Source organism: Elephas maximus, chromosome 23 (genome assembly GCF_024166365.1).
Source record: "Elephas maximus indicus isolate mEleMax1 chromosome 23, mEleMax1 primary haplotype, whole genome shotgun sequence".
In the NCBI taxonomy this organism is placed as follows: Eukaryota; Metazoa; Chordata; class Mammalia; order Proboscidea; family Elephantidae; genus Elephas; species Elephas maximus.
In genome coordinates this window covers 10,837,020-10,863,915 of record NC_064841.1, presented here as the reverse complement: position 1 = coordinate 10,863,915, position 26,896 = coordinate 10,837,020, and the positions used below count along the sequence as shown (strand labels likewise).

Below are 26,896 nucleotides of genomic sequence, written 5' to 3'. Positions count from 1 at the left end.
TGCTATATTTCTTTACTGCCTTCTCATGGGATTTTTTTTTCTCAACCAAAATTGCTTTCCCACAGCTCTCTGACTGGAGCTCTACCACCCAACGCAAACATCATACCTCCTCGATGTAACTTTTCATCACAGTCCTTGTGAGATTCTTTAGAAAGATACCCTAAATTTCTCTAGTACAAAACCATCAGAGCAAAAAAATCTAAATCAGATATTGAGTCATGTTCAAAATTAAAGTTTACCTTTGATTAGTCCATCTGCTTTTTCACTGGTATTTCCTTCAAGTTTCACAGATTCACTGTTAACATTACATTCCTGGAGAAACAGACATAATTCTTACATGGTACTGCTGTCAGTTTTATATAAATTTAAAAATTCAACCCACTTTATATTCGTTGAGCCAATTTCAACTCATGGCAACGTGACGTGTTTCAGAATAGAACTGTGCTCCTCGGGGCTGTCAATGCCTGTGATCTTTCCGCAGCAGTTCCAGGGGTGTTTTCCCAGGCATTTCTGGGCAGATTCACATTGTTAACCTTTCAGTTACCGGCCCAGGGCTTAACAATTTGTGCCACCCAGGGTAGAGGCTCCTACATGATAAAGACTATGTAAACTGCTACTCCATTCTGGAGCAATGGGAAGGATGAATTAAGTGAAGGGGGAAAAACTTATAAAGAACGGGACTCGTGGGATAGGGAACTGAATCTGACATAACTGAGTTAACTCCCAGTGAAAGTGGAAAGAAGGAAATGCCACTAAGTGCAGAAATTAATGAAACAGAATCTCAGTACATTGTGGCAGGCAACTGATGCGCACCCTCTCTGAAAACCAAAAAATGTGAAGTTATTAAAAAGTCCAAAAGAGGTATTTTGCATACATATTTTTGGTTATTTCCTACTTTAAGCTCTTTGGATTTTAAGGAAGAACGATGGATAAGTGTTCCTTCCTAGTAACATTTATCTTTCTCATTATATTTAATTTACATGAATTTAAAACAAATTAATTTTATTGTGTGTGTATATATATATATACACATATATATATATACACACGAGTATAAAAAACTTATGTATATAAGTATACATAAGTTACATACAAAGAAAAGTCACCCACACTCCCATCACTAGGTGTGGTGGTTAAGATTGTGTGTCAGCTTGGCTGGGCCATGATGCTCAGTGTTTTGGCAGTCACTTAATGTTGTGATCACTTCCCTGTTGAGATTTGATATGTGACCGCCCCCATGATGGGATGAAGGATCAGTTCAAATGAGCTTCCTTGGGTGTGTGGCCTGCATCAAATGTAAGCGGACATTCTGGTCAGGCTCAGGGGCTTCTGGCTCGCGCTGGATCCTGCAGCTGGCTCCCGTTTGTCTGACCTCCAGTTCTTGGGACTTGAGCTAGCAGCTTTCCTACAGCCTTGCCTGCTTATCTTGGGATTTATCCATCTTCACAGTCCATGAGCAAGAGCCCTGCTCTCCGACCTGTTGGATCTTGGGTTCACCAGCCCCTGCAGCTACATCAATCAGGAGAAGCCTCTATCCTGACTCAAGGACTTGGGACCTTCCAGCCTCTACAACTGCGTGAGCCATTTCCTTGATATAAATCTCTCTATATATTTATATTTATAAGCTTTACTGGTTTTACCTCTCTGGAGCCAGACTAACACACCTGGAGAAAATTATTAACATTTTCGTACATACAGTGTGTAAGTAATCTTACTTAGACACACATAAACATACATAGGAAATTCTCATTATTTGCGGTAGTTACGTTCTATAAAGTCAGCACGAACACTGAATTAACAAATAACTGAACTACTGCTCCCTGGAGGAATACAGGGCCAGGTTCCTGCAAGCTTCTGATAACAATATTTTCATCAACTGATAAATACATAACATTTTTTTTGTTTCTGAGTAAACACACCTTATTTAATATATATTGTTGATTGATAAACACTGAACGCATAGGCAGCAGTACTATAACTCATGCCTCGACAAAACTTATCTAACACACATTTTCTCCACACGGCACATCACAGCTGTCTTGTACTTAGGAATACGATACAGCGCTACATTTGGGAGCCCATTTTAAATGTGAAACCAACAAAAATGCAAAAAAATGTGGCACTAAATATATCGTTTACAGTATGAGAGCTGACAACAACGCAACTGGAAATTACTTGCAGCTCTGTGCATATTCGCAAATGACTGCAAAAGTGTCAAGAGTATTGATTCTGGGGTTACAAATAAATTGTAGCAAGTAGACTAATTCACAAATATGGAATTCATGAATAATAAAGAACAACTCTATTTACAAAATGATTTATACCTGGGTTTTTTTTTTTTTTTAATTAAAAAACATCAAAATGAGTATTCTTCGAAAGTAGAATTTTTGTGGTTTCCTGATATTAAGTTTCATGGCTATATCATAATTTAACTGATGTCCTAGTGAGAGAGATTTCAAATTTTCTGCCTTTCAAATAATGCTGGTAAGAGTAAAAAAACAAAAAACTTGTACATATATTTTGGGGGAAAAAAGAATTTCTGATCACTTCTTTAGATAGTTTCCTAGAAATAGCATTACTGTGTTAAGATTATAAATACATTTAAGTCTCTTAGCACACATCATCAAGCTGCCCTCTAGCAGGTGCTACCAGCTTTCACTCTCACCAGCAACCTGTAAGAGAGGCCATTCACCACATCTCTGCAAACAGTCGATATTGTCAATATTTTTGGCCAGTATTTTTTAATGGCAAAATTACAAGGTTGCCCAGCATATAAGAAGCTTCAAAAGAAATGCACTTACTAATACCTTACCTTCTTCAGTTGATTCTTTTTAATTCTTTCAACAGGAAGGGGTGTGCCATCATGGAAATTGGTAAGAATTACAGCAATGGCTGTAAGAGTTTTTCCCTTTAAAATGTTTTAAAAAGATGGTCAGATTCTAAAACCTAGTTGACCAGAAAACATTCCAAAAGCAATTTAAAAATAATCTAGTATCATTCAAGACTACAGGCTATAGTGATCGTTATATAAAGTAACACACATATTAATAAAAAATGAGCACTACATTGACTGAGTTAGGAAATGTTTTCCCCACTGCACTACTGGGAATTATTAAATGACTTATATATAAAATACCATGAACACCTCTGAGAAATGTCACTATATTAAAATATTGCTGTTCTAAGATTCATTTAACACTCTGAACTATTCATTTTATCATGAAATTACTAGCTTACCACGAAGTTCAGAGCTAATTTAGGATTAGTTAACTGCAACATACATATAAGATGATCATTTTATTACATCTGATTTAAATACCAAACCTAAAGGCCTAACTTATCTGTAAAGCATAAAGACGACAATGTTTCTTACGCATTTAAGTGGAAACAAGTAATTATGCAATATTTTCTGTAGAAAATTTATTGTTAGCAATACAGAAATAAGAATCTAGCAATTTTCAAGTAGCATAAAGCAGCAGTTCTCAAAGTGTGGTCCATGGGCTTCTGGGGGCCCCCAGACGCCTTTCAGGGTTATGTGAGGTCAAAAGTATTTTCTTAATACTAAAAAAAAAAAAAAAAAAAAAATGCCATTGAGTCTAATCTGACTCATAGTGACCCCACAGGACAGGGCAGAACTGCCCCACAGGGTTTCTAAGGCTGTAATCTTTAAGGAAACAGACTGCCACATCTATATCTCACAGTGGCTGGTGGGTTGAAACTGCCAACCTTTTAGTTAGCAGCCGAGCACTTAACCACTGCACCACCAGGGCTCCTCTTCATACTACTACTAAGACCTTACTTGTTTTGACATCTACACTAATGCTATACAAATCAATAGTAGATAAAACTGCTGCTGCCTTAGCAGTTCTGATACACAGCAGTTGGCACTGAACTACTGTCATCAGGTTCTTAACTGCTATAAACTCAAAGGAGATTTAAAAAAAAGACAAAGCCTGTTTCACTTAAGAATGACCTTGATGTAGTACATATTAATTTTATTAAATATCAACCCTTAAGTACTTGTCTTTTTAATATTCTCTATAACAAAATGGGAAGTACACATAAAATACTTTTGTTGCATATGAGGGTTGTCTGGAGAAAAATCACCTGCGAGACTGAGTTGCAAGCTCACGAGCCACTTTTTCCATGCAACACCTTTATCTTACTTTAAAAAATGTCTAGCAGCTGTGGTTATTCATGATTGAGTATGAAGCACACATTTTACTGGCAATGAGCAAAACCAGACTGTCACCTTCAAGGGAAATAACTGACATTATTTGTAGCCAATGACTTGAGCTTTCAAGAGACAATGAAAATGTTGGAAAACTTATACACGACAGTATGATGCAGCAGCTTCCTAAAATGGAAATGCTTTTCTAGAATTTAAGATCAAAGGTGATACTAATGCATGTTAATTTTTGCATCAACATGTGGCAGATCTGCGTAACTCAGTGAACCAAGAGTTTCCAAACAAGCTACATCTGATGCCACAAAATCAGGCATGGGTAAATAATCATTCCAACTGCAAGATACACCAATGAGTTTTAATGGAACAGAGTACACTATGGAAAGTCCTATATGGCCACTCTCCTCACTAAAATAGCTTTTGTTCTGGAAAATACATTTTCATTTAAAAATATATTATTCATGTTAACAAGTAATGGATTTATTACTGTTATTTTGAAGTTAATTTTTTTTCTTTCCCAATACAATAATTATCGATGCAGCCCACAAAAACAAAAGCTCTTTGGGGTCTTTCATAAATTTTAAGAGTGCACACAGGTCTGAGGCTGAAAAATATAAAACCTGCTGATATAAGGAATCACGCCCGCTTCTGAAACCACTGCCACTGAGTTGATTCTGACTCATAGAGACCTGATAGGACAGAGTAGAACTGCCCTCATAGGGTTTCCAAGGAGTGGTTAGTGGATTCGACATGCCAAACTTTTGGTTTGCAGCCGAGCACTTAACTACTCTGCCACCAGGAATCATAAATACATATATTTAACACTCCACATATAACAATATTTGTTAGAGAATACAAGCACAATTTCACCAAAGATGATCTTTTTTAAAGAAAACTCATGAAAGACAGGTCTCCCTGAATATGAAAGAGCAAAGAAAATTGAGGAAGACATGTTTACAGCTACCTAATTATTTTAACTGTACCATAACCAAATCTCAAAACACACACACACACACACACACATAGTCCAGCAATGTTTTAAGTGAAAACCATAGGGAAAAGTGCATTCTACAATGAAAGTAATATCTAGCCCCAAACAGAAAAAAAATTTTTTTATTTACCAAACCCATATCATCAGCCAAAATTCCTCCGTGGACATCTTCTGGTCGGTCCTTCTCAGCAAAATTTGTTATGGTATTATAGTACAAATCACTTCGCTGTTCCCAGAAGGGTGGAAGATCTTCACTATTTTCCCGTGAAACCATCCAAGCCAGGGCTTGCTTTTGATGTGGAAGTAATGGTGTTTCAATAGCCTACAAATAATAGAAATATCATAAATAGAAATATCCTAAGTCCTTTCTCTTTCCACATGCAGAACCTGAAAAAAAAAGTTGATCTTATAATAGAAAATGTATAGAGTAACAGCATATTTTAAAATTTCAAAAAGAAATAGTGCCTGATACCTCAGCTGGTTCCATTTCATGAGTTTTATCATCTTCTTTCAAATCTTCAAACAATTTGTCAAATTCTGTCTTAAGCTGCAATAAACAAGAACAAACCAATTAAAGTAATAATTACACTTATTTCAGGGATTTTAAATCATGCAACTAAAAGAGTCAGACAGCAAAAATAAACTTTTCTTTGGGACACATATTGTTCATTAAAGATACAATCAATAGGTGTTTCAAGTGTTAAGAGGTAACTGCATTACAGTCAAAAGAATACAAATAGTGTTAAGTTCTGGGTTTCTGTAACAGCTCTGTAACATGTCAACCTGTATCTAAATTTGCGTAAGACATTTAACTTTCATGGCCTTGTATCTTGAAATGGAAATGGATGAATTAAATTTAAATTGTGCCTAAGGTTCCTTCTGCCGTTGAAATTCTGTGATTCCTTTTTTTTTTTAATTGTACTTTAGATGGAGGTTTACAGAACAAACTAAACCAAAACCAAACTCATTGAGTTGGTTCTGATTCATATTGACCCTAAAGGACAAAGCAGAATTGCCCCATAGGGTTTCCAAGGTGCACCTAGTGGATCTGAACTGCAGACCTTTTGGTTAGCAGCCGTAGCTCTTAACCACTGCACCACCAGAGTTTCTCCTTAAACAGGTAGTGCACATATTGTTTTACAACATCAGTTACCAACCCCACAACATGTCAACACTCTCCCTTCTCGACCTTGGGTTCCCTATTACCATCTTTCCTGTCCCTTCTTCCCTTCTAGCTCTTGCCCCTGGGCTGCAGTGCCCTTTAGTCTCATTTTGTTTTATGGGCCTGTCTAATCTTTGGCTGAAGGGTGAACCTCAGGAGTGACTTAACTGCTGAGCTAAAAGGGTGTCCGGAGGCCATACTCACGGGGTTTCTCCAGTCTGTCAGGCCAGTAAGTTGGGTCTTTTTATACGAGTTAAAATTTTGTTCTACATTTTTCTCCAGCTCTGTCCGGGACCCTCTATTGTGATCCCTGTCAGAGCAGTTCTGTGATTCTATTAGTGGTATTCAAACCATTTGGTTTATGCTACCAGGTGCAACTGAATCTTTTTCAGTAAATGACATTCCATTTGTTACTACTGCAACAGAAACTTACTATGTGGTATAAGGTATTAGGATGATTTCAGTGCTACACTAATTTCTTTATTTAACTTGACTGAGTTCAATTTCATGGCAACAAGTATGTGTTATACTTTTATAAATTAGGACTTAAACATACAGCAGCAGTCTAGAAGAAATCAAGCCAGGTCTAAAAAATTAGAAGTAACTTGAGGCTTACCCACCACACACAGACTCAAGCCCTTTTAACAATGACTAAGAAAAATAACAGGAAGTTTCAAGAATTACTTTTTAAAAAAATTAATACTATAAAAAATTTCATTTTTACATTGTAAAAATTTCAAAAAATAGAAAAACATCCCACATATAGTCATGTGTCTTTATGTATGTATAAATACGTGTGTACGGAATATATTTCCTTATCACCTCCTTCTTTTTACATAAACGTTTACAAATATGTATGTACCCTATTCTACAATTATAACTTAACAACATGTACGAAGATCGTTAATATTTGCATATACATATTTGCCTTTTCCTTTTTAACACCTCGACCCTCAACATTTTCAATTCAAATTTGGATTACAAAATAAAAGAGAAGCACACCTGTTCAGTCGTCATCTGCACTGCAGCGTGAACTGGCATACTGTAGCTTGGTCCCGCTCTTCCAGAGCCCCAACCACTTTCCACACTGAATCCTAAAGCTGTTAGTTTACAAAACGAAAACAAAATCACGAAATAGGCATTTTTTGCATTAAGTAGTTTTCAAACTTACATAATAAACTATATTAAAAATTCCCTTAATAGGTCTTTTAAAAAAAAAAAAAAAGCTAAATCCTAAACCATTAAAAAAAAGTATTAAAATAATTCCATGTTATTTGAGCAAACTCTTGCCAAACAATCCTTTTCTTCTTGTCTATAATTTATCAGTAAGAATGCTGAAAATTCAGGATTTAGAGATGTTACCACCAAAAGAAACAGAGTAAAGGGTATATAGGACACCTTCCAGCAAATGTTTTTGTTTGTTTTTGCAACTCCCTGTGAACCTTTAATTATTTGAAAATAAAGAGTTAAAACAATAAATCTGGAATTTCCTTAAAGAGATGCCTAAAAAAAAGTTGTAACTTGGAACCTTTACCCCAAATTAGTTTGGCCAACCAAACTCAAAGTATTACTTAAGAGAATAAACGTTTTACAATCAAAATAATAGTCAACAAAACCCTAAACTTACTTTTTGGTGGAGGAATCAGTTTAAATCCATGTTTCTTCAGCTGATCTAAAACTGCTTTTCTATTTTCTTCTTTTCCCCAAAAAGCCATATGGAGAGGCATGGTAAAAGCATTGTTTGCACCAAAAGGAACTACCCTATTGTATTTTGGGGAGAAAAAAGTGTGAAATTAGAAGTGTGAATTTTTTTTTTACCATTGAGAATCTGTTAAATATTCTAAGTGTACCATTCAAATGCTGCATGCGAATAAAATAAAAAGGAACTAGGTTGGACAGACCAGAAAAAGAGGAAAAGGACAGGGAATAGAATCAACAACAACCAGAAAATAGTAGATTTTAAGAACAGACTGCCAGAAGAAACTGAGAAAGTAGGATAAAGCAATTTTAAAATACAAGCATAGCCTGTGACAAAGATTATAAGATAGGTAAAACAGTATAAGAGGATAACAGCTTTGGTTAATAGGGCCACCAAAGACAGCAAACCAGTTGTGCTGGGAGAATGGGAAATGCTTCATAACAACTATTTCTGATGCACAATTCATTAAAAGTTTATTCTCAATACCTTAAAAACTTGAATTTAAAAAGGAGAAAACAAGTAAAGGAAGACACAGCTAAGCAGTTTACCATCCAAACTCACCTTTTCATATCCTAAATATTCCAAATATTTGAAGAGATCAGAAACATAAATGCCTTGAAAAAAAAAAAAGATAACTAAAGAGGCTCAGAGTTTAAAAAAAAAGAAGTGGTGAAACTAGAAAGTTTATGTGCGCCCCATCCCAACAAACAGCTGCTACTCAGCTCCAGTCAACTGATGCCACGTGGGAATGAGGGTCTACCATTGCCAGATATCCCATTTGTCAAGAGAAAATCTCTGTAAATACATTTTACGTTTAGAAAGAAAAGCTAATACATATAAAATGAGAAACACCCTGATATTTGAATGCTAAAATGAATGAAAAAAGTTTTAACACTGTGCCAGCTGAAACTTGGCTACATCTGATGACAGGCTGCCAGTTTATAACCCCTGATTTAAACACTTCCAGACTCCCAAGCCTATGTAACCAAAGATTTTGAGAGACGTATGGATTTCCTAATATTTGAACCAAAGTCTATATTTCTCCAGTAGGAAAGTGAGAGGATACCTGTTTCATAGCTGGAGTAGTGGAGACTTAAGAGAGGATGAAAACACTTACTAAATACATACTAAAGGTGCAGTAATAAAAGTTCTTAGGTGATGTAGGTTGCACAACATGATGAACGTAACTGATGTCACTGAATGGTACGTGTAAAAAATGTCAAAATGGCAAATGATCTGTTACACACCTCCTCACTTATCGACTACCTTGTTATCCAACATTCACATTTATGACATTAGTAGAAAAAGCTACTATCCAACTATGTTGCACATTAACAACATAAGCCTGGTAGTAACGAATGCCAAGGTGTGAGGCAAGAGCAATGCTGGCTTTGATGGTTAAGGTTTTGTGTTAACTTGGCTGGGCCATGATTTCCAGTGGTTTGGCAGTTATGTAATGATGCAGCTTGGCAGTTATGCAATGATGTAGTCCTCCTCCGTTTTGTCAGCTGATTTGGTCATCCTCCACTTTCACGTAACACTGATTTTGCTTAACAACCTGGTCTTTGGAATCTAACCATGTCGATAAACAAGGAGAGGGTTTTTATAGATTTATCACAATTTTTAAAAATGTTTTTAGAGTACCTACACAGGCGCTAGCAAGGAGCCTTAACAAGTTCAGAGTTAACTACCAATCCCCAATTATTAAAACTAAACTCTCAAAGTACATTACCCTTCAACTTGAGCCAACTTGTTGTCCATGATATAGGCCAAAGCAGCTGCAAGATCTTTCTTAACATGGCCAACCTGATTTCCATTCACGTTGTTTACTTTAATCGCATTCTTATCATAGGGGTTATTAGGCTCTCGTTGTAAAGCAACCATTTCATTATTATTAACCTAACAAAAATAATGAGCAGAAGTTAACACTTTACTTCATCATATTTTATCTATTTTTTAATGCTTACTGATAAACATCATATAAGAAAAGCATTTTTCTTGAAAGCAAACCATAGAAAAATTAAAGAATATATTTTATAGTAATTCTTTTTATAGTGCTTTTCTAATTTACATTCATTGGGAAGTTAAGAAATTCCTGATATCTAAAAGCTCACAGATTTACACTATCTAAAATTTCTAATATCACAACTTCTGAAAAACAGCAAACCTTTACTGAGTGCCTACTATATGCTAAACATTATTCTACGTACATTAAATGGATTGACCTGTTAAATCCTCACAGACTTGTAGGGCAGTTACTATCATTATCCCCATCTTACAGATGAAGAAATTAAAGCATAGAAAAGTTAAGTAACTTGTTCATGGTCATAAAGTTATGAGCAGAGCTGAGATCTGAACCCAGGCAGCCTGGTTCCTCAGCCTCAGTTTTCCAAAATCTAAAAGTGAAAAATAAAGGTGTTAATTATAAGGCAGACAAGAACTGGAATAAGAAAAATATATCCTGCCTTCAATTAATGCCATTCTCTGATTTCACGTGACTGAAAGTTGCCCAAGAGTGTTATCATTGAAGATGGCAAAGTAAGGACCTCCAAGAACTTTCTCTTCCATAAAAGCAACTCTGGAAACTAGCAAAAGGCTTATGACAACCTGAATAGCATTAGTTCAAGAAAAATAACTGAGTTATCAGTGCCATAGTCCCATCCCCTGCTCTCCAACTACACGGTAGCCTTTAAGAATAAAAGCCTACTGGCATTCCTGACGTAGCCTGACAGGGACTAGAGGAAGCAGAATGGATAAAGTTCTTTCAATGTCTCACTCTCAGGCACTGAGTTTCCATTAATGGTGACAGAGTAATTTGGAAAAAGACAGGGGTAAATGGTCACACAATATCATGAATATGATCAATGTATTGAATTATACACGTTAAAAGTGTTGAATTGGCAAATGTGTCTTATACACTTTCTGCAACGAAAAAGAAAGTCTCATTCCCAAAGAATTATCATTATTTGACCAGTCTGGTGGTTCCCTAGAAGACCCACTTGCAAAGCTGTTTGTATTTGACCTAACAGAAAGAGATAATCACAATAGTAGGATAATATGACCTCATTTTTATTAATATACAATATGATTGCAATTTACATGCACACAGAGAAAATTGTGGAAGAAACATCAATGTGAATAAGGTATGGTTCTGAATGGTAGGTGTTAGGGTGATTTAATTCTTTTTTTCTTTTAGCCATTTTTTAAAATAATGAACATGTATTACATATAAAATAAATAATACACCTTTGTAAAAATAAAGAAATTAAATGCTAATGACTTTTCATCAGCATTACATATAAAATAAACAACACACCTTTTTTAAAAAATGAAGAAATTAAATGCTGATGACTTTTAATCGGCCTACCACATTTTTATTAGATTACCAATGTCATAAAGATTGTTCTGATATCAAATAGTGATTGTGCTCAGAGTAATAACACAGCAGAAAACCATAACCTAATATTTTACCATTGTTTAAAGTAATTTAGAAAACAACATAAGTTAAAAAAAAATAGAACAAATCAGAAATAGAAAAGCATAGAAATTACATGGTTAGGCAAGAGATGGATATAAAATAAGAACCAATAGAATTCAGGAAATAATTAGAAAAAAGAAAAACCATTTCTGGATTGAAGACAAAAGCAGAAATAACACAAGAGTGACCAGAACTTGTGAAAAACATGGCAAGGGAAATAAATGACGAAAATTAGGAAAGCAATAAAAAGGATTTCAAAGGAAATAATAGACATGGGCTGAGAAAGTCTAACATACAGAGAGATTAGTGAAGAAAAACTAAAGCTATGAAACAAAACAAACATTTAAAGCTACAGAAAATTTTCTGAAATAAAAGGAAATTTGAACTTACAGAAGAGTCAATACTAAGTAAGACATACCATAACAAAACAATTGGACTTTCAAGATAAGGAAAAACATTCTTTGGTCATCCAGGCAAAAAAATTCCAATACACTTATATGGGAGATAAAACCCTACTGGCATCAAGATTCTCACCAGTAATATTTTATGCAACGTTAAGGTAACATAGGAAGAAAACATGGGCCAAGGATTACATATTCAGCAAAACTGCCCTTCAAGTATAAACTCCTCAACTATGAACACGTAAAAACTGAGGAAACATTGTTCCTTTCCATAGAATTTCCTAGTAAATATCTTTCAGACAACTACAGAATGACTTGAAAAAAACTTTCAATATAAAAAAAAAATTGGGAAAACAGAAGCATAGACAAATCCAGAACATAAAATTTCTACGCAAGGAAATCTCCTGCAGAACATGATTCAGACAACCAAAAAACGATCTGAGAAGCTTCAACCTAAGAAAAACATGGGGCAGTGGAAGAAGCAACAAATCTAGAACATTCTACAGAATAACACAGCTGGTTTCTACAATAAGTCAATGACATGAAAAAAAACGGCAGGAGGGTTACGAGGTATAATAACCAAAGGTAATGTATGAACCTTCTTTTGATGCTGATTTGAAAAAACCAACTATAAAAAGACAAGAAAATCTGATTATGAATTACTTCTTACATGTAAGAAGAAATTATTAACTTTCACTATACAAATGACACAAAAATGTAGTTTTAAAAAGATACACACTGAATTATACAGGTGTAAAATGTTGATATGTTTGGGATTTCCTTTAAAGTACAAAAGAACAAAGAAAAGGAAAAAGGGATACACGAAGCAGATATGGAAAGATCTTGTGAACAGTTGAATATAGATCATGGTTATACAGGAGTTTATAGTCTACTTTTATGTATGTTTTAAATTTTTCATAATAAACAAAATTACGTAACACAGAGGCATACTAGACCACCATAACAAATTACCGACCAGAGAAAGTTACATTCTCTTTCGGACACACACGCGCGCTCGCGCGCGCAACACAGACAAAATGCAGAGGATAGAGAGCTACAAAAAGACAGGCACAAAAGAAAAGAAAAAATGGGAGACAGGGACAGTCTTCACTACAGGAAAAGAAAAAAGACAAAAAGCTCTTAACAATAGACAATTCGCTTACACAGCAGGAGCTGATCTTCCAAAATTAAAATGCAGAAATGCACTAAGGGCCAGAAGAGGAGAAGGCAATGGACTGGGAAGTCATTCCCAAATACACCATTTAGTAATCCGTGTGTTTTGGGCAAAATGTTTAGCCCCTTTCTGAGCTTCAGTTCCTTCATTATAAAAAGGGGATACAGATGTCCCATCTGCCTCAGAGTTATTGCTGGGATCAAATGAAACAGTGCAGGCAAAGTGCTTTGTATACTGTAAGCATAAGAGAATATTAAGTCAAAGTAGTTCAGTTATCTATTATCTCTTGCCTGGATATATTCAATTACTTAGAGTAAAAATAAATATTAACTGCACATATCCCCTTTTAGATTCTCTTATTTTCTAGGTTAACACCATAAATATGTCACAATTTAACTTAATATCTACTTTATACTCACTACTCCTGTATAATAGCGTAGTCCAACAACATGACCTCTCAAAGTTCCAAATAAAACAGAATCTAGCTCTTCATCACTAGTTAGGAAGTCGTCTGGAGGGATAATATCTTGGAATTCAAAACGGGGAAAGAAAGTAGGGTATGAAAGGCGTGAAAAATTTCCATGGACTCCATACTGGACAGTCTGCAAGTACTTCCAAACAGGATCTCTATTTAAAAAAAAAAAAAAAAGTCGTCACCGAAAAACACTACAATATTTAACCAGGTATTTCTCAAAGACCATACCAGTTATCTATAGGCCAGTTTTCTCACACTTTACTCACACAGCAAACGAAATCAAATGTGTGAACCATTGAATATACACTAAGAGTTACCCTGGTTAAAACAGAGATTGGGGCAGGAGAGGTTTCCAGGAACCTTACCTGTTGAACATAACCTCCTCCACACCCAAGGTATTCAGAATGGGAAAAAAAAAAAACACTAACCCCATTGCCGTCCAGTTGACTTCGACCCTAAAGGACAGAGTAGAATTGCCTCATAGGGTTTCCAAGGAGCGCCTGGTGGATTCGAACTGATGACCTTTTGGTTAGCAGCTGTAGCTCTTAAGCATTATGCCACCAGAGTTCAGTGTTCACAAATTTCTTGATTAGCCTAAGGATAACCAATCTATATGAGATGGTATATGTGTGATGTCTGTAACTACACTTATAGGCCAATATTTCAATGTGGATTGAGCTAGAAGAGACTTGCCAAAACGGCTCAGCAATTTCTATATTTACAGATAATCCAGCCCATCCCTGGATTATTACAGTAGACACGGATAGCTTATGCAGCATTCACTGCTTTCGTTTCCTCCGCAAAGAATCCTTATCTCACTCAGGTAGTCAAACCCTGCCATCACGGGGAGCTGACCTCAAGCCCCGCCCTCTCCCCGCTGGTTCCAGGACCACCCCAGGCCCCTCGTGGATAAAATGATGCAGAATTGGCATGAAGAGCGATTCAGACAATGAAAGTGAGGGCGAGTGTGGTGGGCGGGGGGCCTTCAGGAAGTTTCCCCTCTCCTAAAACCCTGCTGGTGTAGTGGTTTAAGTGCTACGGCTGCTAACCGAAGGGTCCACAGTTCGGATCCGCCAGGCGCTCCTTGGAAACTCTATGGGGCAATTCTACTCTGTCCTGTAGGGTCGCTGTGAGTCGGAATCGACTCGACGGCACTGGGTTTTCGGGCAGTCGCTCCTTTCCCTGCGTTTGCCTCGCACATCACGCAGACCTCTCTGGCTCCCCTGGAAGCCTGTGTCTGCACGTCTGTGCACGCTCATAAACCGATCAAAGCCCCTCGGGGGCAAGGACTCTGCCACTCGGCCCTCCATCCCGAGCACAACGCCAGCGCACAGTGGCTCCCTAGGGGACGGCTAGGGGAATAAAGCACGGCCGGAATCCTGGCTACGGAGCCCCAGGCCCCCACAGCCCGTGACAGAGACCTCCCAAGGCCCTGGCCTAAGACTCGCCTGGGGGGCCACCCATCTGCAGCCTTTATTTCTTCCGCGGCCCCAGGAGCGACGGGCACCACAAATACGAGCGGCGCAAACAGCAGAGGAAGCGCGGCAGGGGCGCGGGGAAGGTCAGGTTCATCTGGGGACGCCGCCGCTCGGTTAACCCCAGCGCCCCACCCCTCCGGCCGCTGTACCTCCTGAACATCCAGGACATGGCGCTGCGCGGGGCGGCGAGGGGAGCTCCTGAGCGCCCCCGGAACGTTCTCCAGTCGCCTGGGGACGCCTCCTTCCAGGCCCCGCGGCCGGGAAGCCGGAGACAGGTTCCAAGCGCCCGAGGAAGAGCGCCCCACTAGACGATAAAACGCCGCGAATCCAGTCAGGCGTCGACGCTGTCCCTGCTACCAACAATCCGAGAGACCGGCGACCCTGTGTGACTGGCGCTGAGCGCGTCCAATCGCGAAGAAGAGCCTACGGAGACAAGCCAATCAGAACACGGAGGGGAAGGCGACTCCGCCCCGCGCTCCGATGTACCGAAGGTGGGGGCCCGGGCTGCAGGGGTGGGACCATCCGGGTCCTTCCCCGCCCCCAATGCGGGCGGGCGGGAAAGCCACGCGGTCCCCGGGGCCCGATTGCGGTGCCCGTGATACTAGGTTTTCTGTTTGATTTTCTGCGTCAAACGCAGGGCAGTGTCTCTTCATTCCTCTTTCCCCCCCAGCCTTAAGCCTCAGCCTCATTCTTCAGTCCCTCCCTGATCCTGCCTCCAATATTCTCCTCCTCTGATGGGACATGGAATAGGGTCTCCCATTGAATAAGTTGGAATCCACCAGCCGCTTCCCGGAAACCCTACGGGGCAGTTCTTTGTCCTTAGGATCGCTAAGAGTCGGAATCGACTCGATGGCAATGGGTTTGGTTTTTGGTTTTATGAGTTGGACGGTTTTCAGAAAATCTTAATTGGAACTTAGAGTTATAGAGCACCTCTCCCACTTTGGTTGTGTTTGTTGTTGTTTTTAATTAAATTTATCATTTCTTAATGCAGGAAAGCACAGCACTGTTATTTTTAGTTGCTGTCTGATCGTTCTGATTCAGGCAACCTTATGTATAATAGAAGGAAACAGGTCCTGCTCCAACCTCACAATCCTTGGAGAATTTGAACGCATTGTTGCAACCAGCATGTCAATCCATTTCACCAGGGGTGGATTACCTAGTAAACAAAGTAAGTGCGGACTTCCTTGTGCTTACTAATCTCTAGTGAACAATTTAACACGGATTTCACCATGCCACATCAAAGTGAAACCCGTGTGAAACTGCACTACGTATTAGTAAGTAGGTAGAAGTAAACCTGTGCTTACCCTGCTTACTGTCAGGGGTTGTAAATTTGAAAAGAGGCTTTGATTCTGTAGGGAGGTGCTGTGGGGCTGGGAGGGAGACAGATGCCAGCCATACCTGGAAGCAAAATTTTTGATGTGGTGAAAAAATGTGGAATTGTTCACTACAGATGATCTGGTAAGCAAGGTAAGGACTGTGTTTACCTTGCATATTGCATAATCCACCCATGCATCTCACGCAGGGTTTCTCTGGCTCCTGATGACTCTTTACCAAACATGGTGTCTTTTTCTAGTGATTGGTCTTTCCTGATGACATGTCCAAAGTAAGCAAGATGGAGTCTCGCCATCCTAACTTCTAAGCAGCACCTGGCTATACTTCCTCCAAGGCTGAATTGTTCGTTCTTCTGGGAGTCCAGGTATTTTAAATATTCTTCGCCAACACCGCAATTCAAATGTGCCAATTCTCCTCTGATCTTCCTTTTTAATTGTCCAGCTTTTGCATGCATATGAGGCTGTTGAAAAGACCACGGCTTCACTGCTTGGGTCAGCTGCATCTTAATCATCAAAGTAATATCTTTATGATACTTTAAAGAAGTCTTTTGCAGCAGAATTGTCCAGTGCAGTGTGTCTTTTGATTTCTTGACTGCTGTTTCTGTGGGCATTGATAACTCAAAAGCCATTGCTGGAAATGGTTGGGTCAAAGTTTTCCCTGAGGCACGTGTAGCTGCCCCAGGGAAGGAGCTTGTTTTCCTCCACGAACTGTTAGGGGCAGTCCAAGACACTCCATGGCCAGATTGCAGGAGTCTGAGGGGAACTCAGCCTTTGGTAGGTGGGCCAGTGAGGCGGCTGTAGCCCAGGGCATGCAGGACGGGTACCAGCCGGCTCTGCGGCCTTGGGAGCCAAAGAGAGGCTGCTACCAATTAGAGAGGCCTTTTTGGTTCAGCTGCACCAGAATTGGATGAAGCTGGTAATGGCTCTGAGCCACACCTACTTGCACATTGCAGTTGTCAGATTGTCAGAAAACAATTGCTGGGATCAAAGAGCAAATGTATTTGTAAATGTGATAAATATTGACAATTGCCCTTCAAAGAATGCTCCGTTTTACAGTCCCATTAAGAGAGTAAGAGAGGCAGTCAGTAAAGCAGTTTTTCTAGAGACATTTGTTCATTTTCCTAAATAAACTATACCCATTGCATTATCAACCCGTAGGACAGAGTAGGACTGCCCATTGAGGTTTCCAAGGCTGTAAATCTTTACGGAAGCAGACTGTCACATCTTTCTTCCTCGCAGCAGCTGGTGGATTTGAACCACAAACTTTTTGGGTAGCGGCTGAGTGCTTAACCACTTTGCCACCAGGGCTCCTAAATAAACTATGATGATCCGTAAACTTGAGCCAGAGTCCCTGAGTGGTGCAAACTGTTAACCATGCTAGGCTGTTAACCAAAAGGTTGGAATTCAAGCCCATCCCCAGGCACCTAGAAAGTCCCAGCAATCAACTTCTGAAAAATCAGGTGTTGAAAACTTTATGGAGCACTGTTCTATTCTGACACACGTGGGCTGTCATGAGTCGCAATCAGCTAGAGGGCAGCTGGTAAACATGAGCCAGCAGTGCAGTGAGAGATAGGTTTTGCAGCAATTTATTGATTTATCTCACCAAACAGAAGGCAGACGATGAGGAAGACGAAGATAGTAGCATTTCAAGTATCTTAGTTATTTTCCTTTCTTCTTGAAGTATTAAGTGGCAAGTGGAATGCAGTTCCATTTTTGGTGCGCCAAATTCTGCATAAATTCTTTGAAAATATGCCAGAAAATGCTCAGATCGATAATGTTTTGCCTGTAAAATAATGAATCCATGCTCATTAGACAGAAAGATAAAATTATGTGAGAATATAGGCGATCCTAGCTCTTTCTAGACCTAAGATCTATGAATAATGACACCCCCATGGCTGAAGATTGCCTCTCGAATGAAGTAAAAATTTTGCTGTTTAAGGTCAACATTTTTCTCGCTATTGTTACTATCTTACATCTCAGATCCACCAGTTCAGGTTGGACACAGTTTTTTACTTCATGATTGTTACTGGGTGGAAACCCCAGGTTCTTAACTCGGCGTGACTCGTATTGGCCAATAAACGAGAGATGGAGGTGGGAGAATAAGAAAGTCACCTGTATTTCCTTGTACAAGGAAAATGGAGTCAGTTGGAGCTAATGCTGCCGACCTGCTCCCCAAAGGCAGGCAGGCAGGTTACTTTTTAAAGGGGTTTGCAAGTAGGGAGTTCCTACAACTTACATCAGCAACATTCCTGATGGTATGATTCAGGTGCAATTGGTTTTACATAGAATCTCCAAGGAAAAGCAGCACTCAGATGCAAAGCTGAGTGGGGGAGCTCAGCAAAGGAAACAATTTTGCAATACAACACTGTAGGGGAGGAAGAACATAGCACTGTGGGGGTTCTGTCTCATTATTCTTTGTCCTTTCTTTTTTAAAAAAAAAAATGAGGTTAAGTGCAGTTTGTACTAGTTGGATTGAAATGTTACAACAGTTACAAATTCGAAAATATCACACTAGATGTTTTCTGGAAAATGAACTAAACATTTGTAACTGAAAAGAAACAAAACTGTAGTAGGGTGGCTTGTGTGGTTGTGAGGAGGAGAGTGGCATAAAAAGAGGGTGATGGGGAAGGTATAGGCCAGATTACATAGGAATTCATGGTCTAGAGCAAAGATGTATTCTATTTTAAATGCCATGGCAAACCATTTAATATTTGAAGCGGGAGAATGACAAGCTGATTTAGTCTTTTAAAAAAATCACGCTGGCGGTTCTGGGGTTAATGAATTACAGGAAACAAGAACAGAAGCAAAGGGACCCTCAGTTGATAATTAGAAACCATTGTATTCAGGTAAGAGATGATAATGGCTTTAATTATTGTTCCCCCCCCCAAAAAAAATATGTGTTGGAATCCTAACACCTGTACATATAGAGGAGCCCTAGTTGCACAGTGGTTAAGAGCTAGGCTGCTAACCAAAAGGTTGGCAGTTCGAATCCACCACCTGCTCCTTGGAAGCCCTATGGGGCAGTTCTCTGTCCTATAGTGTCGCACTGAGTCAAAATTGACTCAGTGGAAACAGATTTGGTTTTGGCTACTGGTCGTCCAAATTAATTATATCAGTCTAATGCCATCAGCATGAAATCAAAGAATGGCATGTGTGGCTATTTAAGATCTGTTCCTTCCCTCTTATTCCAGCCTCATATCTTTTGTCACTTCCCGCCCCACACTGCCTATAATGTCCTTTACTGACTTCTCTAAAAAATACAGGTACTTTTATACAGTGAAACCTGTGAGAGCCAGAATGCAACAGGACTGCCTTGTTTTTCTGGGTCTTGTGAGTTTTCTACCTTTGACAGGATGTAGTGTTAATAACACTTTGCTATCGCTCGTTTTAGTGGAAAATGTTTGAGTTTTCCTTCTCTGACAGGTTTCTGCCTTACATAGGCTCCAGCTTTCACAAGTGTAACTGTATATAACCATAAGGCCATTACCCTACCCAATATAATTAATAATAAATCAATCCTTGATGCATTCTAATAACTAGTTCATTATCAAATTTTCACAATTGTCTCAAAAAATGTCCTTTTACAGTTGGTTTACAAAATGGAATTTTGAAGCCTTTGGTAAAAAAAAAAAGAAAAAAAAAAAACTTAGGCAAAGACTCTGGAGTTCTAAAAGTCTGGCTTCCATACAAAAAATTCCCAAGTTTACATCATAATAGATTCCAGGAAAATGAATGATAATATAAGAGCTTGTTTGTTTGTTTCTTTCACTCAAAAGGGGAGAAAGTTCAACAGAGCCAGAGAATTTTCAGGATCAGGAATGAAAGCTTGGAGGGTCTTAGGGAAAGAATCAGGAATGCTATCACTTTGGGCCAAGCTCCACAAAGGCAGGAAAGTTTCCAGAGACCCCATAAGCAAAGGAAGCTGTAGCTCATTTCCCTACAGTAGCTTCAGTATTCTGCATATCTGCACAGCCTCAGAGACCAGAAACATGCCAGAGGAATAAAGAAATGAAGGTGAGGGAGAAGGTTTTGTGAAAGGGCCTGAGGACAGCCTTCCAGAATCCTGTGAGACTCCCTAGTGAGTCAGTGAAGGTAGGAGGCCCTTACCAGATCATGGTTCTAGCAACCAGAAGCAGGGGCCTGATGTCCAAAGATGAAGCAGGATAAATTATATCAGCAGTGGCTGCCTGCAGAAATGAATGGAATCCAAATATAATCCTCCTGGAAGATAAGGGAGTCTCTGATTGGTATAAAAGGTTAATGCACTTGGCTGTTAACCAAAAATTAAAGGCTTGAGTCTTGGAAGAAAGGCCTGGTGATCTTTTGTTGAAAAATCAGCCATTGAAAACCCTACAGAACACAGTTCTACTCCAACACACGTAGGTGGGATCCCCATGAGTTAGAGTTGACTCAATGGCAGCTGAGTTTTTTGGGGGGAGGGTGAGAGGAAGGGGACAGAATTTGAAACCTGAAATTGAAAGAACTTAAATCTTAAAATGAATGAATTGCCTATTTTTGTTTTGTGTTTTGAAGTTGATTCCAACTCATAGAACCCTATAGGACAGAGTAGAACTGCCCCATAGGGTTTCCTAGGCTGTAGTCTTTATAGGAGCAGATTGCCAGGTCTTTTCTCTGGAGGAGCAGCGGGAAGGTTCAGACCACAGACCTTTTGGGTTAGCTGCCAAACATTTAACCGTTGTACCACCAGGGCTCCTTACTGAACTACCTGGAAGTCACTAAGTTAATTTTTTTTTTTTTTAGGCAAACCGGAGGCCTAAAACAAATTAAGTTCAATAAACAAAAATAAAGTTTTATCTTGGCAAACAGAGTTAGTGATAGGTGTTCATATATGCTGTGCAGACATATACACACATATCTCGGTGAATTGACACCTAGATATAGCAGATACCTCTAGCTGTTTGAATTAGGGGAATTTTCATTTTCTTCTTGGTCCTTATATGCATGGAAAATGTTCTTTATATTAAACATGTATTGCTTTTTTGCTATAACAAAAAATGTAAAATATTTAGAGTAAGGAAGTTATGAACCAATTTTTAACTTTTATTAACAAATTTTAGACACAGAAAGTTGCAAAAATAGTACAGAGTTCCCTCATATCCTTACCTCATTTACTTTAACACCCTGCATAGCTATAGTGCAGTTATCAAAGCCAGGAAATTAACATTGGTGCAATACTATTTCTGAGCCTTCTTTTTAAGTAACCAAAGAGAATAAGGCAGAGGAAATGATAGAAAATTTTTTGTGTGTGTGAGTCAGTTATTTACAATTGAATTTTCTCACATTTATTCCGGGTAGAATCCTAGGTGAAACCACAGTTGACTGGGCAGAGGAAATAACGTAAAATTAATGCCAAGTAAAATTTTTCTTAATTAGATATGTATGTCATAGACTATACCTGCCTGATTATATAAAAGGACGAGATTTCGTTTTCTCTCTGCAGTCTCTTTTGCAGATTGCCTATTTTGTGTTTCACTGTCTGGTTTAAAGTTTATTCAAAAAAAATTCTTCTTAATTACATAAAATAACAAATGCCAAATGCCTGCCCTGAAGTAAGCACTCAGTAAACGCTCTTGTTATCATGACTATTATTGTTATAGAGTTATTGTCTAATGAGTCCTCCGTCATTTGACAAGGAATACGGTTGATTTAGGTAGACTTCCTGGTACAGATGGTTAGGATTGTTCCTAAATACCAGAATAACGCTGTTGCCAGAAGCCAGTTCATTTCCCAGGTGCATGTCCTTGAAACAGCCCGAATTGTTTCCAGAACAAAGAGACACTCAGACCCCAACTCCCACGCTGAAGAATCTATGGTGTTCCAGATGACACAGCCCTTTCTCAAGAGATAATTGTTTCCTCCTCCTTTAGGCCTTGGTTCCCTACATGCTCTTACCAGGCCCCCGCCGAGTGTTGCTGAGGCATCAGGCCAGCCTCAGATATGCCCCCTCCTTTGCTTCCTGCCCAAGGCCTTTTTCTCAGCTTCAGGGCAACACGCATGCGCCAGTCTGGGCTGTAGAATGATTTAAGGGTGACTCAGAATTGACTCCACAGCAGTGGGTTTTGTTTTTTTGGTCAGCTCAGATGCTAATCAAAATTTCCGCAGTTTGAATCCTTGGAAACTCTATAGAGCAGTTCTCCTCCATCCCATAGGGTTGCTATGAGTTGGAATCGACTTGAAGTCAATGGATTTTATCATGGACATAGCCAATGTTATTTTTTTATTTTAACGAAGACTGCAAGGATTGCTGAGCACTTTTCTGTCTCCTGTGTAGCTAGGAAGTTAAAAGACCAAAACATCAACTCTAGATGCACTTTTTGTATAATCAAAAACTCTATAGTGGGAAACTATATTGTACTAATAAATCATTGTTGTTCATCATCACAATTCATCAAACTATTGCCCCTGTTGCTTCCTACAAACCATATCTGCTTGAAAAATTTTTATTAGTCACTCCCTACATGAAACACCCTTATACTGGACATTGGAAATACAGAGGCGGCAATCTAGCTTATATGTGTAGCTTACTGTACCGCCTGTGCCTGTGTCAGGCTGGTTCAGTTCCCATCTGCTTTTCACAGGAAAATAAATTTGCTTGCCTATTATTACCAGGTGGAAACCCCAGGTTTTTGGTTGGCATGACTCGTATTGGCCAATAAACAGACTGAGATGGGAGAACAGGAAAGGCACCTTTATTTCGTTGTACAAGGAAATGGAGTCAGCCGGAGTTGTTGCTGCTGAAACTGGACAAATGCCCAGTGTGCAAGAAGCCAAACTCTCAGACACTGGCTTTGAGAGGAAGAGTTTTTTTTGAAGGCTGGCATAGCAAGCCGGAACTCAGAGATATCAACCTCATATTGACTTCCTCAATTTGAGGAAACTTTCACATTTTATAATTATACATATTCATATAGAGGTGGAGGAAGGCTGCGGGCTGGATCAGGAAGTTTTAACTATTCACAGTTTCTGCTGATTATTCATTGCGAGGCAGGGCTACGACTCCGCACGAAGTGGCCGACAGGCTCTGTTTTTGAAATGGGCTGGGCTACTGCAGATGCCCTACGTCGGTGATGTTGATTCCTTGACATGAACCTTTTCTTTCCTTAACATGAGTTCTCTTGTGTTATTGAGCGTGGTGGCAGTCTGGGGTCGTCAGTTGGTCATCTTTGTCTGTTCTGCACATGTCTGAACACTCTGAGCTGGTTAGACTGGACCCGACGGAGCTCTCCAGAGGGTCTGCAAAACAACTTAGGGGAAGTGAGTGACACGGTGGGGAGGTGACTGGGAGTGGCCTGATAACTGGTGGAGTACTAACTGTCTTCAGCGTCTGGGTCCCCTAACACTGCCAAGACTGCTCTTCAAGGGCGGGCAGGCAAGTTACTTTTAAAGGGGTTTACAAGAAGGGAGTTCATACAAGTTACGTCAGCAACATTTGTAATCATATTATGCAGGTGCAATGGGGTTTACGTATAACCTCCAAGCAAAAACCTGTTAAAAACCTCCAAGCAAAAAAAAAAAAAAAATTATTGTTATTTTTTTTTTAGGGGCGGCCCGCAGGGGTGGGAGGCTGTTCAGTGCCCTGGGGCCGTGACAAGCAGCTCAGCACGGAGCCGGTGCACAGCGGGACTCCCGAGGACCCTCATTTCCGAGCCCACCAGGCTAGAGGCGGCCATGTGGTCTGTCAGCGGCATGCTCCATGCGGTCTCTGGAGAAAAGGCTGAAAGACAGTGAAGAGAGAGGGGTGAATGAAGAGGATGCTGTACTACAGCTGCCCTGCATCTGAGCAAGACCCCTGGGCTCCGCTCTCACCACATCCTCCCCATAGAGCCACCCGCTGAGGAGCATGGCAGGTGGGCGGGGTCCAGGAGGGCTGCAGTGACCCTCGGGAGGGCCATTCTGGGGAGAACCCCACACAGGCACCCGCTCTCAGAAGCACAGAGGAGCCCCAGGCAGGCCTAGAGCAAAAAAAAAAAAAAAAAGCAGGATTCAAATGCAAAGCTGGGGCGGAAGAGGGGGAGCCCAGCAAAGGAGCCGATATTCCAATACAACACTGTAGGGGAGGAAGCCAGGTAAAGAATACAGCACTGTGGGGTCTCTGTCTCACTATTCTTGCTGAGTCATTGCAGGAAACTTCAGAAGAATAAATGCTCTGGGGATATAACAGCCTTTGGAAACCCTGGTGGCTGGTGGTGTAGTAGTTAAGTGCTACGGCTGCAAACCAAGAGGTCGGCAGTTTGAATCTGCCAGGTACTCCTTGGAAACCCTAAGGGGCAGTTCTACTCTGCCCTATAGGGTCGCTATGAGTCAGAAGCAACTCGATGGCAGTGGGTTTGGGTTTTTGGGGCTTGGAGACTTAGCTGTACAGGTAGTCCCTGACTTATGACGTATTCAGGTTATGACAAACTGAACTTACCGCCATCGATTTTTTTGTAGGCTTTATCGTTTTTTTTTTTTGTTAGTAATATGATGTTACTACGTATTACTAATACGTACTACATACAGTGTTGCAGCGTGTAATTTGCGGATGATCACTCAAAGATGTTCACTTGCAGATGCTCAATGTTATGATTTATAAAGATACTGATGATAAAAGACAGTAAAAATGAAAACAAAAAATAATTAAGGTATTTGACTTACGTCATGACAGAGTCATCAGAAGGGAACTTGTCATAAGTTGGGGACTACCTGTTTGGGGAAACTTTGCTGAGAGTTCCTTCTCCCCCATTGGCCAATGCAGTCTCTCTCTGTCCTTCCCCAGTGCCCCTGACACTTGTGAGGAAACAGCCTGAATCCCCAGGAGGTCTCAGGGAAATTATCCCAGTAGCCCTCCTCCAGCTGTGGAAACCCCTTAGGGACCTATGATCTCATACAATCTCCAGGGAAATGTATGAACCAAGACCATCCCTGTATCACCCTCTCCTCCATGCAAAGACTCTGAGATTTGCCCTGCTACAAGCCCTCTATAGTTACCCCATACCTGGGAGCCAGTCCAGATGGAGCTGTGTTACGGAAGATTTAGGGCTTGTTCTGAAATGGAGCCCTCTCTTCTCTGCTCAATTTGGGGTCTCTTCCATACCCCTCTCCACTTTTGAATGGAATGAAACCATTAGCACAGCTGTGTGAATTAATTCCTTCCTGGAGGTACTTCCAAGGAGCCCTGGTGCCACAGTGGTTAAAGCATTTGGCTGCTAACTGAAAGGTTGGCGGTTAGAACCCACCAGCTGTTCTGCAAAGAAAGATGTGGCAGCCTGCTTCTATAAAGATCTGTAGCTGGAAACCCTATGGAGGCAGTTCTACTCTGTCCTATAGGGTCACTATAAGTCCGAATCGACTCGATGGCAGTGGGTTTTTTTAGTTTCGGAGGTATTCCCCAACACAGGGAGAGGAGATAGCCTAGTTTTCACTTATTTCTCCCTGTGGGCAAAATCAGTTTCCTTCTGTCTTCCTCCTGCCAAGGACAGGTGCTGCTGGCCCAGTGGAGCCTCTCCTTAGCCTGGCCAGCAAGAATCTGCTTCACGGGGAAGGCCTTCACCTACCCTGGCTCATCCTGGCCTTGGCTGTGTCCTTATCCTGACTCTGGGAGTGTTCCAGAAAGAAATGGCTTTTTGGTTTCTCTACCACTTCCCTGTCTGCTCCCAACAACACAAGTCTGTATGCTCATAGTTCCAAGGTATGAAGGAGGCTGTGGGTAGTTAATTTCCCCAAGTAATCTCCTTCTGTTTAAATCATCCCCAGGTTATCAACCCTGACTCCCACTTCTGTATCTGCATTTCCAAAGCCTGGAAGGTGTGTTTACTTCAACACTTCTTTCTATGTCTCTTTGTCATGCTAGGCTCCTCTCTTCTAAGGGCTGATGTCTATCTCCCCAACGCCACCATCTGTGGACAGACATACTAGAATTCCTCGTTAGAACCTAAAAGTCGTGCTCAGAGTTCCACACCCTAAGCAGTCATCTTTTGGAATGTAAACCAAAAGAGATTAAGTGGCTTTCTCAAGAGCATATGGTGAAGAAGAGCAGACCCTGGGGTGTGTCAGGGAAGGATGAGAAGCTTAGATGGCAGGGACCTAGTCTCATTCTATGTGCCCTTCTCAGTCTAACACATGTGCATGTGTTTGTGTGAATGTTTATGTGTACCGGTTTATAAATGCATTGCATATTACAGTCGTCCCTCAGTGTCCATGGGGGATTGGTTCCAGGACCCCTGTGGATGCCAAAATCCAAGGATGCTGAAGTCCCTTGTATAAAATGGAGTAGTATTTGCATATAACCTATGCATATCCTCCTGTATACTTTAAATCATCTCTAGATTATTTATAATGCCTATATAATTTTTTTTTATATAATGTAAAAAGTTATTATACTGTATTGTTTAGGGAAAAATTACAAGAAAAAGAAGCCTGTGCCTCCTGCCCCAAATATTTTCAATTCTCACTTGGTTGAATCTGTGGAGGCAAAACCTACGGATATGGAGGGCTGACTGCATGTGAGCCCACAGAAACCAC

At 40.1% G+C, this 26,896-nt stretch overlaps 1 protein-coding gene and 1 long non-coding RNA gene across 5 annotated transcripts in view; one reads left to right on the top strand and one right to left on the bottom strand.

Annotated features, from left to right (window-relative positions):
* HLTF (helicase like transcription factor) overlaps nt 1-15,424 on the bottom strand; it is a 50,835-nt gene extending 35,411 nt beyond the window's left edge. For 3 of the 4 annotated variants that reach the window (XM_049867264.1, XM_049867265.1, XM_049867266.1), the window contains exons 1-9: nt 15,194-15,424; nt 13,511-13,718; nt 9,771-9,937; nt 7,967-8,100; nt 7,342-7,439; nt 5,650-5,724; nt 5,308-5,499; nt 2,813-2,908; nt 240-312 (exon numbers count right to left, since the gene is read on the bottom strand). In XM_049867264.1, coding sequence (XP_049723221.1) covers nt 240-312; nt 2,813-2,908; nt 5,308-5,499; nt 5,650-5,724; nt 7,342-7,439; nt 7,967-8,100; nt 9,771-9,937; nt 13,511-13,718; nt 15,194-15,213 — 1,063 coding nt within the window. In that variant the 5' untranslated portion in view covers nt 15,214-15,424. The other variant, XM_049867267.1, reaches the window with a different exon arrangement.
* A 586-nt stretch (nt 15,425-16,010) lies between these two features.
* LOC126066430 (uncharacterized) lies at nt 16,011-24,804 on the top strand. The gene is made up of 3 exons (XR_007515083.1): nt 16,011-16,212; nt 16,618-16,740; nt 23,938-24,804. It is a non-coding gene; the product is annotated as an uncharacterized LOC126066430 (long non-coding RNA).
* Nucleotides 24,805-26,896: the final 2,092 nt, after the last annotated feature.